Raw genomic sequence first — 18561 nt, forward strand, 5'->3', positions numbered from 1 at the left:
TTTCCATGTGTAAATGAGATATTATACCTAAAGCAATAGCTCTATTGCTTGTTTTTAAGGACAACTGCATGGTAAATGTCTAATCTAGGAAAACAATATTTGCATGTTTATCTAGAAAACAGTTTAAGAGCTCGCAACACCAAATGCTCAAAGAAGTCTTCTGAAAAAGCTAAAGATTAATTCATACTTTATGCCGACCTTTAATGCCAAATGAGTGCTCTAATCCACTTATTTTGCCTTTAAAGGGGTCATCTTTAGGGTCTTCATGTAAAGTTTGAAACACACTTTCCTCAATGGTTGTGTAAAACAACACGCTTTTTACCTCCTCAAAAACAGCTCTGTTCAAATGATAATGAGCAACTGCTCACCCCACCCCTCTCTTCCATGGGGCATGTCGACACAAGACATGTAAAGTGCTGCCTTGGCAACCTGCCTTGGTGGACAGTACACAAATGGCTGAGGGCGGAAATATGCTAATACGGGACAGTCTGTCAGCTGTCGTGGGCGGTGCATGAGCAATATGACATCATATTGCTCAGAAAATCCAAACGGCTTGATTATTGAGAGTGTTTAGGCTTTTTGAGGATTAAAAAAAAGGAGTGAATGGATTGTTTTCATTGTATGGTGGTTGTGTCCACACACTGCAAAGACACATTTATATGCAAACACCATATAAAAGTGAATTTTGCATCCGATGACCCCTTTAAAGTTAACATGAAATCAGTTTTTATTCTGTTTTATTTACCACAGTATTATGTATGATTCACCTGTGCACGTTATTTAGAAAATGCATTGGTGAATCATGAAGAAACAACATGTCATTATTGACAAAAACTTGCTTGCCCTATCTCTAAAAAAAACTTTCCTTTAAAGCTAAAGTAGGTCACCTAGCTATAAGGACAGAGAAAATAATGTTCTCCAATTAGCTATTTAGCCATTGTTTTGAGTACCTGTTGTAGGTAATACCATCTTTCTAAAATCTTGTCAAAACCTAATGATAATTTAATGCCAGATAATGTTAACATAATAGAGGTTATAGCAATAATATCGCATATTAATTTGAAGAAGAAACATTGTGATACATGTAGATGCTATGAAGGGTGAACCACTAACCATGTGCCAATCTATTGACATCACTATTATTTTTGGAGTCATGACCTAGCGGTTAATACACATTGTGGTTATGTGAATTTGAGTCTTGCTTGTGTAATCTCCTCATTCTATTCCCCTTTTCTTAACATAATTGTTTGTCCTCTCCACCAGTCCCACTTAATATTCGGTGTCTTAACTACTATGTACTTGCATAAAAATTTGATGCAATATGATTATTATGTACATCCATAGTTAAATTTCACTCACATTGATGTAATTAATACCTTATAATAATAATAATAATTATAATAAATAATAATTCATTACATTTATATAGCGCTTTTCTAGGCACTCAAAAGCGCATCACATGGAAGGGGGAATCTCCTCAACCACCACCAATGTGCAGCATCCACTTGGATGATGCGATGGCAGCCATAGTGCGCCAGAACGCTCACCACACACCAGCTTACTGGTGGAAAGGAGACAGAGTGATGAAGCCAATCAGTGTATATATATATATGGGGATGATTAGGAGGCCATGATGGACAGAGGCCACTGGGCAAATTTGGCCAGGATGCCGGGGTTACACCCCTACTCTTTCGAAAGACATCCTGGGATTTTTAATGACCACAGAGAGTCAGGACCTCGGTTTAACGTCTCATCCGAAGGTCGGATGAGCCGAATTACCTTAATGTAATTAAATATGTAACTGACAGTCAAGTCACTTTTATTTATATAGTGCTTTATACAACCCCAAATCAGAAAAAGTTGGGACATTTTGTAAAATGCAATAAAATCAAGAATCTGTTATTTGTTCATTCTTTTTAACCTTTTATTAACTGACAAAAGTACAAAGAAAAGTTTTCCAATGTTTTCACTGACCAACATAATTGTGTTTTGTAAATATGAACAAATTTTGATTTTGATGGCTGCAACACACCCCAAAAAAGTTGGGACAGAGACATGTTTACCACTGTGTCACATCACCTTTCCTTTTAATTACACTTTTTAATCATTTGGGAGTTGAGGATACTAATTGTTGGAGTTTTGCTAGTGGAATATTTGCCCAATCTTGTCTGATACAAGACAGCCGCTCAACAGTCTGTGGTCATCATTGCCTGATTCTCCTTTTCATGATGGGTCATACATTTTCCATAAGAGACATATCTGGACTGCAGTAAACAGGCAGGCACATCCCTTCTATGGTGCAGAGTGTCTAGAAACCACTCAGTTGTAGCACGTGCAGAATGAGGCCTGGCATTGTCTTGCTTCCCATGAAAGATGTCATCTTGATGGCAGTTTATGTCTCTGTACAATACAAATATATGCCTCCATGTCAATGGTACCTTCATAATAATGCAAGTTACCCATACCGTTTGCAATGATGCACCACAATACCAGGACAGATGTTTGCTTTTGCACCTGTCGCTGGTGAAAGTCTGGTTGGTCCCTTTCGTCTTTGGGACTGAGAACTCGATTCCATTTTCTCCCAAAAACAAGCTGAAACATGGATTCGTCTGACCACAGCAGACATTTCCACTTTCTTCTAGACCATCTGAGATGAGCTCAGGCCCAGAGAACTCGCCGGCATCTCCACATAGAACTGATGTAAAGCTTTCTCCTTGCGTAACAGAGATTCAAGTGGCATTTCTTGATGCAGTGTCAGACTGTGTTCAGTGAAAATGGTTTTCCAAATTACTCCTGAGCACATGTGGCTGTATTTGACAGAGTAGCATGATGGTATCTTGTGCAATGCCATCTGAGGGCTCAAAGGTCACGCACATTCAACAGAGGTCTACTGCCTTACCCAACACAGACTGAGATTTCTCTGGATTCCCTGAATCTTGTGACAATATTATGTATTGAAGATGATGAAAGGCATAAATGCTTTGCAATCTTGCATTGAGAAATGTGATTTTTTTTAATTGTTTGACAATTCTCTCAAAATATTTGGCACAAAGTGATGAGCCATGACTAGGCTTGCTACGGCAGTCGGTGTTACCGGTGTTACACGGTGTTCAGTCGCAACACCGGTTTCATCACTTGCCCACCGCGGCACCGCAAAAAAAAAAATATATATATATATAGCCTATATATTTAACGCAATTACGCAGTATCCGTTTTTTTCTGTTACCCGTTGACTAGCGTTGTATGATCACGCTCTTATTAATGTGGATGCTTTTAAGACTAAAGAGACCGCGCTGTATGTCCTGCTTATTACACACACACACACACACACAAATAGAAAAGACGTGCGTCAGTATCGAGTTCTCTTTTGGGCTTGAACAAACCGTAACACACAAAATATGCCAAAAAGTCGGATTTGTCGAGTGTCCTCATAAGATCAGTCTTAAATGATTTAAATAAAGTCTTAAATGAACGTAGAGAGTTGTGAGAAAATGGGACGAGTGTCAGGCCCTGTCCACACGGACACGGGTATTTTTATAACCGTGACTTTTTTTACGCGGTTCGGCCGTTCGTCCACACGAAAACGCACTGAAACCGAACATTTTTGAAAACCCCTGCCAGGGTGAGGATTTTCAGAAACGCCGGTTACAGTGTTGTCGTGTAGACAGTGAAACCGGGGTTTTTGCCTTGTGACGTCAGAGTGTGTGCCGTTATCCGCTGTGTTTGACGTCAGATTTGCGCTTCTGATTGGCCAACGTGGCTTTACGGTTAAGGTTTATATCGCCGCCTGCTGGCGTGGCATGCTCTTGACCGCGCTTGATAGCGTGTTTTTGCGTTTTCATGTAGACGGAGACCGAGCATGTGTGGACGGGATTTTTTTTAAAACGCTGTAGGAAAAACTCCGGTTATAAAAATACCCGTGTCCGTGTGGACAAGGCCTCAGATTGCGTGTCAGCAGCGGCTGGTCTTAAAGTGTCATTACCGTATGTTAATCAAAGAACGATAAGAGAGTAAATTACTCACTCAGACCCGACGCCAGGAGGATTGTTATACTGGTAGCTTAATAATCATGAATGCACTCCGCTATCTTTAACACATCTCCGGCGAACGGCTTCTTCACGTAAAAGAAAAACTCTTCATGAAGCGCAGTGAAATTCAGCGACCCTGATGGATCGAGGTTGTTCGTTAACTTCATCAGAGGGAATCATTTCTTTAATGAATTTTTTTTTTTTTTTACTGGTTGGCCGGTCACACGGCTTTCATAGTTTTCAGTTACGTGACTGGTGCTGTTCTGCCCGTGCAAACGCGCGCATTTTACGTTTACGTTTAAATTAGCTATTTAAATGGCCCTGCCGGTGATACCGGTATTACAGGTGTTGTCACACGTCGATTAACCGGTGGGAAAATATCCTCACCGTCACATCCCTAGCCATGACCCATCTTTGCTTAAAAAGACTGAGAAGCACTTTTACACCCAAACATGATACCCTCAACTATTACCAATTCACCTGCTCATTGTGGACTGTTTCAAAATAGTTGGATAATCTAATTCGGATAATCTTTTCACTTTTATTTGGTCTCTGTCCCAACTTTTTTGGGGTGTGTTGCAGCCATCAAAATCAAAATTTGTCATATTTACAAAATACAATTATGTTGGTCAGTGAAAACATTGGAAAACGTTTCTTTGTACTTTTGTCAGCTAATAAAAGGTTAAATAGAATGAACAAATCACAGATTCTTGATGTTATTGCATTTTACAAAATTTCCCAACTTTTTCTGATTTGGGGTTGTAAAAAAACGAATTGCTTCAAAGCAGCTTCACAGTAATAAACAGGAAAATTATGCTCAATGATCCAAACAGAATTAATTCTGCTTTAAAGCAGCTCTAAAAATTGTTCATTGTTCAACTGAAGTCAGTTCAGTGTTGATTTAGCTCAATTCAATTATGAAATTAGTTAAATTCAGCTATAAAGTAGCTGATGCAGAAAATCCAGATGATGTCATCATTCAGCTCAGATCAGCTCTCATCCAATAGTGCCAGTGCAGTCAATAATCATGTCAATAATATTGCTGAGTATTAAGCCAAACTCCTGGTGAAATCTGAGAAAAACATGTTTGTTGTGACAATCCAATATTGAAAAGAGGAGCCCAGGACCAAAAGAGCAGGTTCCAGCTAGGAAAAGTCATCAATTATGAGTATTTCCACCTGCTCAACTTCCAAATGTGGAACTACCCACAGCTCTAGCCAATGATGGCCTAATGGAGGTCACCATAAATCTGGGAACTCTGCTTCACTCAAGTTTGAATGGTCCTGAATAAAGACTCCCCCAGGACGAGGTGTGGCCTAGAGAGAAACCAGCTGAAGAGTAAAAAGACAGTTAACCTTGAACCTTCTTAGAAATGGAAGATGCAATTAATGCCTTGCTGACCAGTCATGCCAAACAGAGGGAGGAGCTAAGTGCCCTTAGGGATTTCAGTTAAGACCATATGTCAAGTCATGTCCAAAACCAGAGGAATCCTAGACCTAGGGCGGGTCCTCACTAAGCAGACTCCAGAGGATGTTGTAGAAGCCTACCTGGAGGTATTTGAGAGGACCACAACTGGCCTGAAGAAGATTGGGGTGCCCTGTTGGCAACTGGCCTGAAGAAAATTGGGGTGCCCTGTTGGCACCTTTTTTGATGGGGGAAGTAGGTAAGGACTGCCCAGTGTATGAGCGTTACTGGCCTCTAGTCAACTGAAAACCCTCTCAAAGGCCTACAAGTTAAGTTAAGCAAAGCTCCAAGAAAGTCCCATCCAGGGCCAGGAATCAGGGAGTGAGTCTGTGATCCCAGAAAAAGTAGTGGTAAATGGCACTCTGAAAATGAAGTAGAGAATCACTCCACCAACAAAGACTTCTGAGTTCCCCCAAGCAGAAGTGATGAAAGTGACTGGCCAGGGCAGTTTGGCACAGCTCAGCTACAAGACCCTAATCTCGAACAGTCTTGGAGATGCATCAAGGTTGTTGACGACCAATTACTGGAGGGGGTAAGTGAACTAACCTATCCACATTTTGTATTTTAAAAAAATACCTTTATTTTTCAGGTCATTAAGATTGAAGACAAGGTTGTTGAACAGCTGCTGGTACCTAAGCCCTATATCTCCTGAGTAGTGTACTTGGCTCATTTGCACCTTCTGGGTGCCCACCTGGGAACAGAGAAGACATATGAATGCATACTGAGGAGGTTTTACTGGCCAGGGGTGAAGCGAGGAGTTGAAGATTCCTGTATACAGTGTGCAACCTGCCAGAAGACCAGCCCAAAGGTAATCTATAGCAACCCATTGATTCCTTTACCCATTATCGAGATTTCCTTCCAAAGAATTGCTATGGACATCGTGGGTAACATTTTGGTTATACTGGATCTCACCACCCCGTATTCAGAGGCCATACCCCTACGGGCAGCAACTGTTAAAGTGGTGGCCAGAGAGATATTCTAGCTTTTTAGCCAAGTAGGCATTGCAGAGGAGATTCTAACAGACCAGGGTCTCTATTTCATGCCCAATGTTCTGAAAGAGATGTGAAAACTGTTAAAGGTGAGCCAGATTTCTACCTCTGTTTATCAACCACAAACAGAGGGGTTGTTTGAGAGGTTTAATCAGACCTAAAAGCAAAAGTTTAAGAAACTGATTGAGGTGGATGGGAAAAACTGGGATCAGTTGCTGCCCTATTTGTTTTTCTACATCAGAGAAGTACCACAGAGCTCTACAGGATTTTACCTATTCAAACTTTTCTCTGGACGAAGGCCCAAAGGTGTGATGGATACTGCTAAAGAGGTCAGGGAGAACCAACCGTCGCCACATCACTCTATGGTGGAACATGTGGAGCAGATGCACCAATTGGTCTCAACCCACGAATGCAAGTTTCTCAACAAGTGGCATGGTCCAAGTTGTAAATATTGAAAGAGTTGGTCCAGTGAAGTATAAGGTAAGGCAGCTTTGCCAGTGCCGGATCCACCAGACCTATGGTAAATGGTAAATGGACTGCATTTTTATAGCGCTTTACATATTGCCTTACATTCACCCATTCATACACCGACGGCGGTGTCAGCCATGCAAGGCGCCATCCAGCTCGTCGGGAGCATCTGGGGTTAGGTGTCTTGCTCATGGACACCTCGACACTTGCTCAGGTGGAACCGGGGATTGAACCACCAACCTTCTGGTTTGTAGACAACCTACATGAACCACTGAGCCACTGCCGCCCCTATCATTTGAATTTACTCAAGAAGTGGTATGACCCAGAACGATCTGCTGTCCACCCTGTCATCCCAAGTATTTTCCCAAGTGCCTATGGAAGTGGAGATGGGAGTTCAAACCAAAAACAAGAACTTCTGGAGTTAGTAAGCCAACATTCAGATGTATTCTTAGATGTAAAGTTTGGATGGTCCTGGGTACAGACTCCCCAATGACGAGGTGCTGAAGCACTCAGTGGCTTAGAGGGAAACCGGCTGAAGAGTAAAAAGACAGAGTTAACCTTGCAATTTTGTCTTTAACAACTTAGTCTTTCTTCTGTTCTGTTTTCCCCCTTTAAGGTGATCTAGCGTTGAAACAGACGTGGGTAACAAAGCCACAACAGATACCTTAGATCGGGAAGAACCTAAGTTCCAGTTTAAATTGCAATGTTCTTGACTAAATAAAAGAATTTCTGCAATTTTTTGCTGTTTTGTGGCAATTTAAACCTCTCCTCACCTAGGGACCCTTGTCACAATGTACACAATAAAAACATTTTCAAATGCTAAATGTTATTATGTAAATGCTCGTCTGTAAGGGCAGAGCTGCAGCTGCATTTATTGCAGCTGCCACGTGAAAATATTCATCCAAAACATTGATCTCTATATAAACTGAATCAATTAATAAACTGTAAATGTGTTTAGCATTGTGCAACAAATATTTTTCGGATTTTCTATAGACTATTTTAAGTCGTAAAATGAGCAGGATATATTAAAATTGAACATATGGCTTTCGGCAGGCATGTATTATGATGCCAAGCGGGGCAGCGGTTCTCTGAGCCCTCTAACTCTATAGTGCTCCACACATTTTCCAATGTAAATCTGTGGTGAAAAATGGAACTGCAGTGCACTCTAATTGAGACCCTTTGGGGCAGATTTAAGACTGCCCCACTTATTTATTTCAACGTTACCTTATGTAAACCTTGCTCCAGACCAAGACAATATCAATCTGCTTCAGCTATGTGTATATTGGTCTGCATCATGTAAGTAACTAGTTGGCATGTCTGTTCTTCCTATGTGGAGCAGCATATCAAATTAATGAATGTATAAATCCTTTAGTTTAAATCTGCTCATGTGAATAGTTCGGTTGTGTTTGTTTTATGTTTGAGAATAGATATGACTATTTTTCTCTCTTGAATTCCTCTGCAACTAGTAATATTCTAAAGCAACTCTCAGAGGCAACAAACACTGCATTAAGGCAATTCTAAGATAGCATTCTCATGTGCCGTGACACGTGTGTGCTTAAAGCCTGTCAATTAACATTAGAGCACCACCCTCAGGCTGAAAAACGCAACCTCTGCCAAGAGTGTTCAGCGGTTAGAATATAAAGCTTATAAAATGTTTATGATAAACTAGAGCCTAGACCTAGAGTCTGCCTAAATACCTACCTAAATTGCAATGTAGTCAAAACACCTTTAGTCCACATCAGGCTGGGAGTTGCTTTATTGAAAACTACTTAGACTGACTAGGGACATGAATATCCCATCTCACAATATGATAGAGTTTTAATTATTGCAAGATCTAATGTTTTTGCATTGCTAAAATTAGCATTTACATATAATTATAATAACAACACATTTGCATTGAGAATGAAAGGGCAAGCACAGCACTCATTTCTTAGTCATCCAACAGTTTTCCATGGCAGAGTCTCAGAGAACCAGATTCATAAATGATAAAGGGATATTCTCCCATAAAAGATAAATGGAAAAGAAGGTTGATTATGGCTACAGTGAAAGGTGATACATGGATGACCTGGAATAAGCTGGTTATATCTTGTTATGATTATGTGTGGCTTTTTCTCAATTTAAAAAATGCAAAGAACGGACTTGAGTTCTTGTGGAGACCGGTCTATGCTACCTTGAAAGAACGAACTCGGAAGGACACAGAACGCATCTTTGTGAGAACTGAAATGTGCTGTGATCTTGATGCTGACTGTCCACCCAAAAATGAAAATGCTGTCATTACTTACCAGAGCCGGACAGTAACGGAGTACATTTACTTGAGTACAGTACTTAAGTACAATTTTGAGGGATCTGTACTTTACTCGAGTATCATTTTTGGGGAGTACTCATGACTTTACTCAAGTACATTTGAGAGGCAAATATTGTACTCTTTACTCCAATACATTTCTATCCATAACCGTGAGTACCCGAGTAAAAAAAAAAAAGAAAAATCTCGGACACCCTCAATTTGTTGTTTCCCTCTCAAACGTGATTGGATTGTGCAGGCACACTGATTGGGACAGCCTATCAGCAATCACTTTCAGCTTTCCGCCAAAGTCAACTCCATGGTCAGATTTTATATTACACATTAATGTAAGCCAAGCATTTGGTTTGATGTTCTTGAGTATGTGGTGTGTTTAACACAGATGTGGCAGTGGTGTAGCCACGAGGGATTTCTGATTTCTTAAAAAAAAAACTTTAGGAGGCAAAATATATTTTTACTGATTATGTGAATTACACTGCGAAAACCAAAGTAGGCTACTACCCAGCGAATAAAGAAGGGTTGGCGCTCAGTCTCCACAGTACATAAAATATTAATTTTGTTTTATTTTATTTTTCGGGTTTGCTTTTATGAGGAAAAAACAATGTTATGGACGTGTTCTCCGTTACGGACGTGAGCGCTCTGAAAGCGGCATAAAAAATGCTTTAAAACGTTCACAGAGACATCAAACAGAAAACACAAAACCTTTCTTTAACCTGAATTTTGTTTTGCATTAATTGTATCTTAATTTTAATCAATGTTTCATCAACCAATTGCCTGGGTTTAATAAATAAGAAGTAAATAGCAGACGATAGATAAGAAACGGAGGCGCCGGCCTGTGAACTGGATCTCGTCTCATAAATGAACCGAAACTCAGTGTATAAGGTAGCCTACTTGCCTCTCACAGACATGTCTACTTTTAAACAGAAAAATTCAAAACGAAAGAAAACAGACTACAGACTGCTCTCTGCTTATGTAATCCGTATGAAATGTGCATTTCTCTCTGGCGTGTTCACTACTGAAGATCGCGAGTCAGCATCGTCAACTTCATCTAGCCGACACTGACAAAGAAAACACTTGTTTATTTAACAAGTATTTATTAATAAACAATTAAAATATCTCCTTGCTATATTTTACATATTCATAATCATTCCTTTTGCCGGTTCTTTGTGACAGCTTTTAGGTGCTTTATTGGCAGCGCCACCCTTACATGTGGTGTGTGTGTGTGTTGTCCCCGCATTTAAAATGGGACCTCCCAAAAAATTAATTAAATTAAATAAAGCAACATGGTAAAAAGATGAAAATGACTTGATTTTACTTTCAATTCCTTTTACATTCTCCAAGGTATTAACATTAACATTTTTCATAACTCCATGTAGGACGTTTCTGTGCATAAATGTAAGCACTGTGGCAGTAGATTAGTATGCAATATTTAGAAAATTTACTCTTGTACTCTTGATACTCAAGTACTTTTAAAAACAAGTACTTTAGTACTTTTACTTAAGTAGACATCTGAATGTAGTACTTTTACTTGTACTTGAGTAAAATTTAGCAAGGGGTATCTGTACTTTTACTCAAGTAACAAAGCTCTGTACTCTGTCCGCCTCTGTTACTTACCCACGTCATTCTAAAGACTTTTGTTCATCGTTGAAAGACAAATGAAGATAGATAGTTTTTTTAACGAAATCTGAGATTTCTGTCCCTCCATTGAAAGTGTATTCACACAAAACTGACACTTCAAAAAACGTTCATGAAGAGATTGTAAAAGAAATCCAAATGAATCTAACGGTTTAATCAGTCTTCTTAAGAGACACAATCACTTTATATGACTAACACATTTAATTTAGGCTGTTATTCATTGATCAGCGAACATACATGGAGCACTCAAATTTGATAAATGGAAGCTCAAGCATGCTTGATGAGCAAGAACCAATGAGGTTCATTCTTGTGTGCCACACCAGGATGTTTAAGCTTCTGCAAGATCCAATGAGGTTTGTAATTGAAGACAGAATTTTTATTTTTGGATGAACTATCTCTTTAAGTAGTGTGACAGCACCACCCATTGCACAATAAATAACACATAACACCACAAACAAATGTCATAACCAACTAAAATATTTATATTATTTTCATATAATTTTATCCTTTTATTTTACCACATGTGTGTAAATGAGTGTGTATATTTAATGTGTATATTTCATGTTTTGTCAAAAAAATATTATTTTTAATAAGCCAATAAAATGTACTGCAGGCTTTCTCCAGGTCATTATTTATTATATTATTTAATAGAATTCTGGGATTACTAACACTTCTCTCAAGTCTGCATTCGACACATCATCAATATCAAAACACATCCAGGTACTTTCATGCATCAATTCAAAAACAAAACAAAAAAAACCTAGGAGCTTGCTCATGCAAAACTTGCAGCCGCAATGCTAGAGTTCTGAATGGTTTTCAGGGTGTTGCTAATGTGTTTCCGAGTGGTTGTTGGTGCATTGCGGTGTGGATGCTAGTGTGTTCTGGGATAGTGGTTATGGTTCACTTCCAAGATTGTATGATATCCATGTCACTAGTAGCAAGGGTGTTTTCTTAGTAGCCAACAAACTAGCAAGGGCGTTTTCTTGCTTTATTATGAAATATGATTTATTTTTATGTTGCATAAAACATATCTAAAATATCACTGTCTAACAGCTACACTAGCAAATAAAATATCAGAGAAAGGTAATGTCACTTTTGCCTCCCTGGAGATCATTGTATTCTCAGTGAGCTCTTATAAAGCATGTCATGAATTTGAGAGGGAACTGCTAGAAACTGGGTCTCCATTGCACTACAACTGGCTGATTATCCTAACAATGCAATAATGCCTGCCTATTATGCTCACAGTCAGTCCACAAATCAACCTCAATGGGTCAGACTGGCAGAAATGAACTAATTACAAAGTAAACACTTCACCCACTCACTTTCAGCCCCATCTGAATCAAATGAACTTGAATTACTGATCTGTGATTGATGTAGTTTTTAGTGAGCACTCAGTTCTCTCATTTACAGACGTCCTCCCATTTCTTATTCTGCTTTCCCTTTCTCACATTATTGATGCACCACTATATAGCACATAATCCACCACATATTAATTGTGCTATGAAGCTGTCTGGTGTTCAGCGGACATCAAAAGCTCAGTAAGTGTGTGTGTGTGTGCATATAGCATACCAGTTTTAAAACCTCAATTGTTGGGCTTGAGCTTAGTGTCCACATTTTTTTTTTAAATTCAATAAATTAAATTTAATTAAAATGTCTGGTAGGAGACATTTTAAAGATCTAAAATTAAGGTTTAGATTTAACTGTATGTGTCAAATATTCCGTTACAGCATTTACATGGACTGTGCTGCTGATGTTCTTGTGTTTATGTAACTCATTCAGGTCAGTGAGTTGACTTCTTGTCATGCATGTATAAATGGGACAGTGGTGGTTACAGCTAACCCTCTACATTGCGAGTAAATGCGACTAAATTTTTTTCTAGGCTTCTAAATAATGTCTGTCATTAGCCACAGGCTAAAAATTGTTCGATTTCACTCGCAAGTGACTGTGTTAGAGGATAGGAACACGTTTAGAACATATATTTTCACTGCATATTGTATCATATGACCGCCTACACTAGAACACTCTGATTGAGTGTTAGTGATGGGTCGCTCATAAACGATTCGTTCATTTAGAATGACTGTTTTTTTCCCCCACTTGCAAAGAGAGAGGAAGCAAGAGAGTCTTACATACACATAGAATGATGCGCTAAATGAAAATGCCATTCTTTTTTTGTTTCGTTTTTTTATTATTATTAGTCTGAATAATCTATTAGATATATTAGTTTACAGACACACTGCATGACCAATAGTTTCTTAAGCATTACCACTAGTCAATCATTTTCCAAGTTCTGTTAAATATGACACATATGCATTCGTAAATTTTCATTCATACATATGGATGATTGCCAGGTTTTAGTTATAATTACTACCAGACCACTCTCGGATTTAAACAAGACGACAAATTTCTTACTGAAATAGAACCTAACAAGTGACCGATTTGAAATTCTTGTCATGGGAAGCAACTTTACCAAGGGTCACCCATACATGGCAGACAAATAGTGCACCAGAGACTTCACTAACATTCACAGTAGATAACAACAATCTAATGTTAGCATGTTTCTAACATGACTCTAAACACTTTTGTCAGAACTATTTAAAACCGTTTGAATAGAAATAATAAAGTGTAATAATCATAAAAGTGTTTAATAATCATTTTAATAATCATTAACCCTTTAAAAGCCTATAGAAACTGAAACCAAATTGCTAGCTCAATCATTCTTTTTGCATACAAAACCAGAGATGTAACATGTTCAGATCAAGCCTCCAACATGCCCATGTTGCGTTCTTTTCACCCTCTAATCAGTCTGTACAAACTGCGTAATATTCGTTTACAAAAAAAACACACAAAAATGCATTGCACGTCTTTGCACACATGTTCTGTAGATCTGCGATTGATAGTTACGTCTTCCGATGGCTCATTGACGTATCACGTTCTGTGCACTATGACCCCCGGGTGTGTCGCATGTTGTGACGTCACAAGCTGCGTCATTTGACCATGCGTTTGACTCGCGTGATTTTTTTTCCCAAACCACTTCAGCGGAAATCCCGCCCTGCAGCCGATTCTAAAGTTTTCATTGGTCATGTCAATCACTGTACAGATTGCCTACACCAAACACTGATCCCTAAACCTGCCCGTCACTGTAACCGAAACCAATGAAATCGGCTGCAGGGCGGGATATCCGCTAAAGTGGTTTGGGGGAAAAAAATCACCCGTTTGACTCCCGTTTGACTCCCATTTGCTATATGTTCCTTCTTATCGTTATTGTCTTTTTACCATTGCTTTATTTTATCATTTCTTTCTCCTTTAGACACTCACAAATACAAGCACATTCACACACACACACACACGCGTACGCACGCAACGTTATGTCTAAACGAAAGTACACGGACGCGGAGGTTTTGGAAATACTAATTGCGTCCGATGACGATGAACTATACGTCTGCTCATCTATTTATTTTATATTTTAACCAATTCAATGTTCAATCAATATTCAAAAGCAAAATGTTATCTGTTTGACCACAATGTAATTGAATATTTTACATGGGATTTCCCCTCCCTTTTTTTGAATGAGTGTAAAAATGAGTGGATCTTAAAAACTAATTTATGTAAACAGTTCAAATCAATTCTGTATAGTTTTAAATTGTTTTATGCATGTTTTTCACATTGACAAGTTTGAGGTTGACATTTATCCATTTTTTGTATTGAATTAAATATGTAAAAAATAAATAATTAAAATTGTTTTTCTTTTTGTTTATTGCACTTTTGAGATATTTATCTAGTTACTATTGATTTTTTACAAACATTGCCTTCAAACTGGGAGAGTAAGGATTATTTTGATGTATGGCATATGAAAATGCTCAAAAGAATGACAGCACAGCATGTAAAAATACAAAGATATACTCTGGTGGAATTGTTCTATGGCAGGTCATAAAGGGTTAATTTGATTACCTCCATGTACAAAGCCATGCAGCGTGCAGTCAGATGGGCCAACGAGATGGATCAGACTTGACTGACTAAATGCAACAGTGTAGGGCTCTAAGGAAAAAGAGAAAATGGAGTAAAAACAATAAAATACACACATATTCATATAATTTAATATAAAGATCCTATTTAAAGATAAATACGTACATACATACTGTACATACATACATACAGTACATACATACATACTCCTGGATGTATTATTTGACAATTAACTTCATAGTTCTTTGGAAATAAAATGTATACATACCCTTTGTCTGTCTATCTGTGCAGCATCAGAGCAAAATAGCGTAAAATGATGTCAAAATGAGACTCTATTCATAAAACTCTTAGTGATAGATGATAGATGTCTAACCTGCTCAGTATTCACTATCAACAACAAAAATATTAAACATGCTAAGGAATTATGATGTTTGTTGGACATGTACTATAGAAACACCATGTTTTTGAATATACAGATAATAGTATCATTTAAAGTACCATTGTAAATTTTTATTCTAATCGTTCAATATTATGGTATCACAGTACCATGGTATTACCACCTGATACTATTACTGTACCATGTTATTGCCAGTGCTTTTTGCAAGATACATGTTTCACATCTGCTAAATATTGACCCGGATGTGGTCGATCCATGACATGACTAACACATCAAACACATGAGTTCAATGAGGATAAGGATGTGTAATGACATGAAGGAGGAAGTGTTACCTGGAAGAGAGACAGACATGATGATCTCACCATTCCTCTCTTTGGTCTCTAATCGCTCTAATTTCTGAGCCTCGTATCTCTTTTTTCCTGCTTCCTCCTGCTCTGAGCTGGAGTACTGCAATGGACAAAAACATGTCAGCAGAAGGATTGACAAGTAACTCATTTGTAAAAAGAAAGAAAGTCAACAAGATTGACAAATGTTAGTGAATATAAGCTAAATTATTTGGCAAAATAACATTCGAGTAATGTCTAATTGTACATTCTGACGTAAACTACCAGAGAACTTTGAGATAAACTACTTGTACTTGAAAATATGTGAATAGTGACAATAATAAAATAGATCAATCTTGAAATTTGAATCGATACAAACTGTGTGTCCTAATGTCACTCCTTAGAGAAGACACAATGGGTCTCATTCACTAATAATTTTGTGGATTATTTCGTATTTGTATGCACAGAAAATCCCGCCTAATTCACAACACATGTGTATGCACATGAATTTGTTCTTATCCTCCTTCTAATGTTAGTGAATTTGGAGTATTCTAAGTGTGACCACGTGCACATGGTTATGAACCATATCCATATTAGGGCTTTCTGCACAACCTTTCCTTTACAGCCTTTCGTCGCTCTCTGCAAACACGCTCTCGCCAGATCCTCGAGCAATGCCAAGAGAGCGATTCTCAAAACCAGTGCAAACACAATAAACATATTTTATACAGACCCATGTTACCGGTACAGACCTCTGATTAGCCAGCTGTACATATGCATATATCTGCTGCTTTATTCAGAGAAACCTTGCTTTTCTTACTCTTTTGCAGTATAAGATTAAATTAAATTGTATTATTTTATAATATAATATAATAATACAATATAATTATAGTTGTGTTAAGATTAAATATAATTTGTTTAACATGATTATAAGGCCGCACAGAGTAAGTGCTTTTTGCATACGTGTGGTTTCAGTTGTTCCTATATTTTTTCATACATTTAGAATAAATTTTAGTACTAAAGTTTTTGGTGGATCATCATTTGTTCATGAAAACGTTCTTACACAGATTTCACGCACAAATGTGTGCGTACGCATGCTTAGTGAACGAGACCCAATGTGTTTACTGATGTACAGACTCTTACCTCAATAGGAGGAACTTCGATGATTTTGTCCACATTTTGAAGGGATAGTGGGACATACCACAGCGTTGCCTTGTTGGTCACTTTTTTGGCACCTACGAAAATGCAAAAAATAATATCAGCATAATCAGAAGTGAATATGAACTCAAAAATCTTTTCAAATTCAGTGCATTTATCACATAAAGAGTGATGTAAAGTAAAACAAAGTATAGTAATTGCAAACAGGGCCATCGCTAGAGGGGCAAAAGGTGGTGACGATTCTAGGGCCCCTCAGCTTTCAGGGGGTCCCTGCGATTTCAATTAAAGGGGGCCCTAGGAGACCCTAGTTATAGTAATTGTGACAAATTTGTTGCATTTAAGGTTCTCCAAAAAGCACAGGAGCTGCTGAGAATTTTTTCTAAAAGGTCATAAAAAGTTACCGCCAAAAAATATACTGGAAAACATTTCCAATAACCGGAAAAGACAATATCTTCCAAAAAACTCTTAGGGAAGTGATACGTTTCTGGTGTTGTCATGGAGACTTCAGCATCTCATATTGAAGCTGGTTTGCTCTCTAAAGAGCAAGTGAGGCTATTTTAGGTAGGCTGTGTTTATTAGACACGAGAGAGATTTGAGAGAGGAAAAGTATGTGCTTGAGCGGATAAGTACACAATTAAGGCCGTCACCGAGAATGGCAAACCTTGAATTAATGAAACTATCAATGAGTGTGATAATGACACACCAAACTTAAGAAAATTCTGGATTTAATTAGCATTCTAAAATCTTGAGATTTTTAAGGTTTGGTTTCCTTCAAAGCTAAGATTCATAATCATTTTGTTTTCTAAGTAATGCCTGGATGCTATAGAAACAATTTATAATTTTAAACTCTTAGTGGCATGGGGCCATAGACTGTCTATTTTAATACCCAATTTTGACAAACGTTGCAACTTGCAAGGCTACAATACAGAGACTAATATGGCGGATAAATAAAAGCTGTTTCTTCTACATTTTATGAACACAAAACAAATTATTTAAAACTGAACTGTACCAATTCAGCAGAAAGAGGAGGATTCATTCTGACAGACTGCTTTTGGGAATATCATTTGCATTTTACACACTGTTGAAGTCATCCAGACAAGCCGGTTGCTATGACAACAATGCAGGGATTCTGCGGCTACCATGGCGAGAGAATGACTTCTCTAATTGGTTTCCACAGCAGCTTGTCTAATGGTTCTACACAGCAGGATATTTACATGTTCTCCATAAGCAAAGAATCATGGGCAAAAAATAGCTCTCTCACTGGACAGATAAAGTCAGATACCATAGTATAAGTATATCATTTTTAATTTTGAATAATATTTTCTTACAGTAAAAGTGTAAAATGTAGATTTACTATCAGCAACTCAACTGCTTTATACTCAGAAATACTTTGAAGTAGGTAGAATTTAAAAATGTTTGAGTTTATTCACAATACCACTTCAGACGTTACAATAATACAGTTAGGGGTACAGAACCAATTGGGTATAGTGAATGGGTCTCCCAAAGAAGCTAAGCAAGCTTATAGGTGGGGGCCCATGATTTTTGAAAAGGTAGTGGCACAGACAAGGTATACACAGTTACCATCTGTAACCAGATGACAAGTAAATGCACGCAAAGCGCACAACAGGAATAATGTAGAACAGGAAGAAATAGGCACATTTAGCCCTGGAATGCCGCTGTCCTGGAGAGTTTAGCTCCAACCCTGATATATATATAAAAAAAACTAACCTGCCTGTAGCTTTCTAGTAATACAGAAGACATTGATTAGCTTGTTTAGGTGTGCATGATATGGTTGGAGGGAGCTAAACTCTGCAGACTGAAGTTGCCCATCATTGATGTA

The 18561-nt window shown here is 38.1% G+C and overlaps 1 protein-coding gene across 5 annotated transcripts in view; it reads right to left on the minus strand.

The window, feature by feature from the left end:
- The window catches only part of acot7 (acyl-CoA thioesterase 7), a 129625-nt gene that overhangs the window by 94146 nt on the left and 16918 nt on the right, over positions 1–18561 (minus strand). For 3 of the 5 annotated variants that reach the window (XM_056246763.1, XM_056246761.1, XM_056246765.1), the window contains exons 4-7: positions 16707–16798; positions 15576–15690; positions 15115–15129; positions 14832–14918 (exon numbers count right to left, since the gene is read on the minus strand). In XM_056246763.1, coding sequence (XP_056102738.1) covers positions 14832–14918; positions 15115–15129; positions 15576–15690; positions 16707–16798 — 309 coding nt within the window. The remainder of the gene's footprint in view (positions 1–14831; positions 14919–15114; positions 15130–15575; positions 15691–16706; positions 16799–18561) is intronic. The other 2 variants (XM_056246764.1, XM_056246762.1) reach the window with 1 other exon arrangement.

This window comes from Rhinichthys klamathensis, unplaced genomic scaffold, assembly GCF_029890125.1.
Source record: "Rhinichthys klamathensis goyatoka isolate OS25496 unplaced genomic scaffold, OSU_Roscu_1.1 h1tg000040l_1, whole genome shotgun sequence".
Taxonomy (NCBI): Eukaryota; Metazoa; Chordata; class Actinopteri; order Cypriniformes; family Leuciscidae; genus Rhinichthys; species Rhinichthys klamathensis.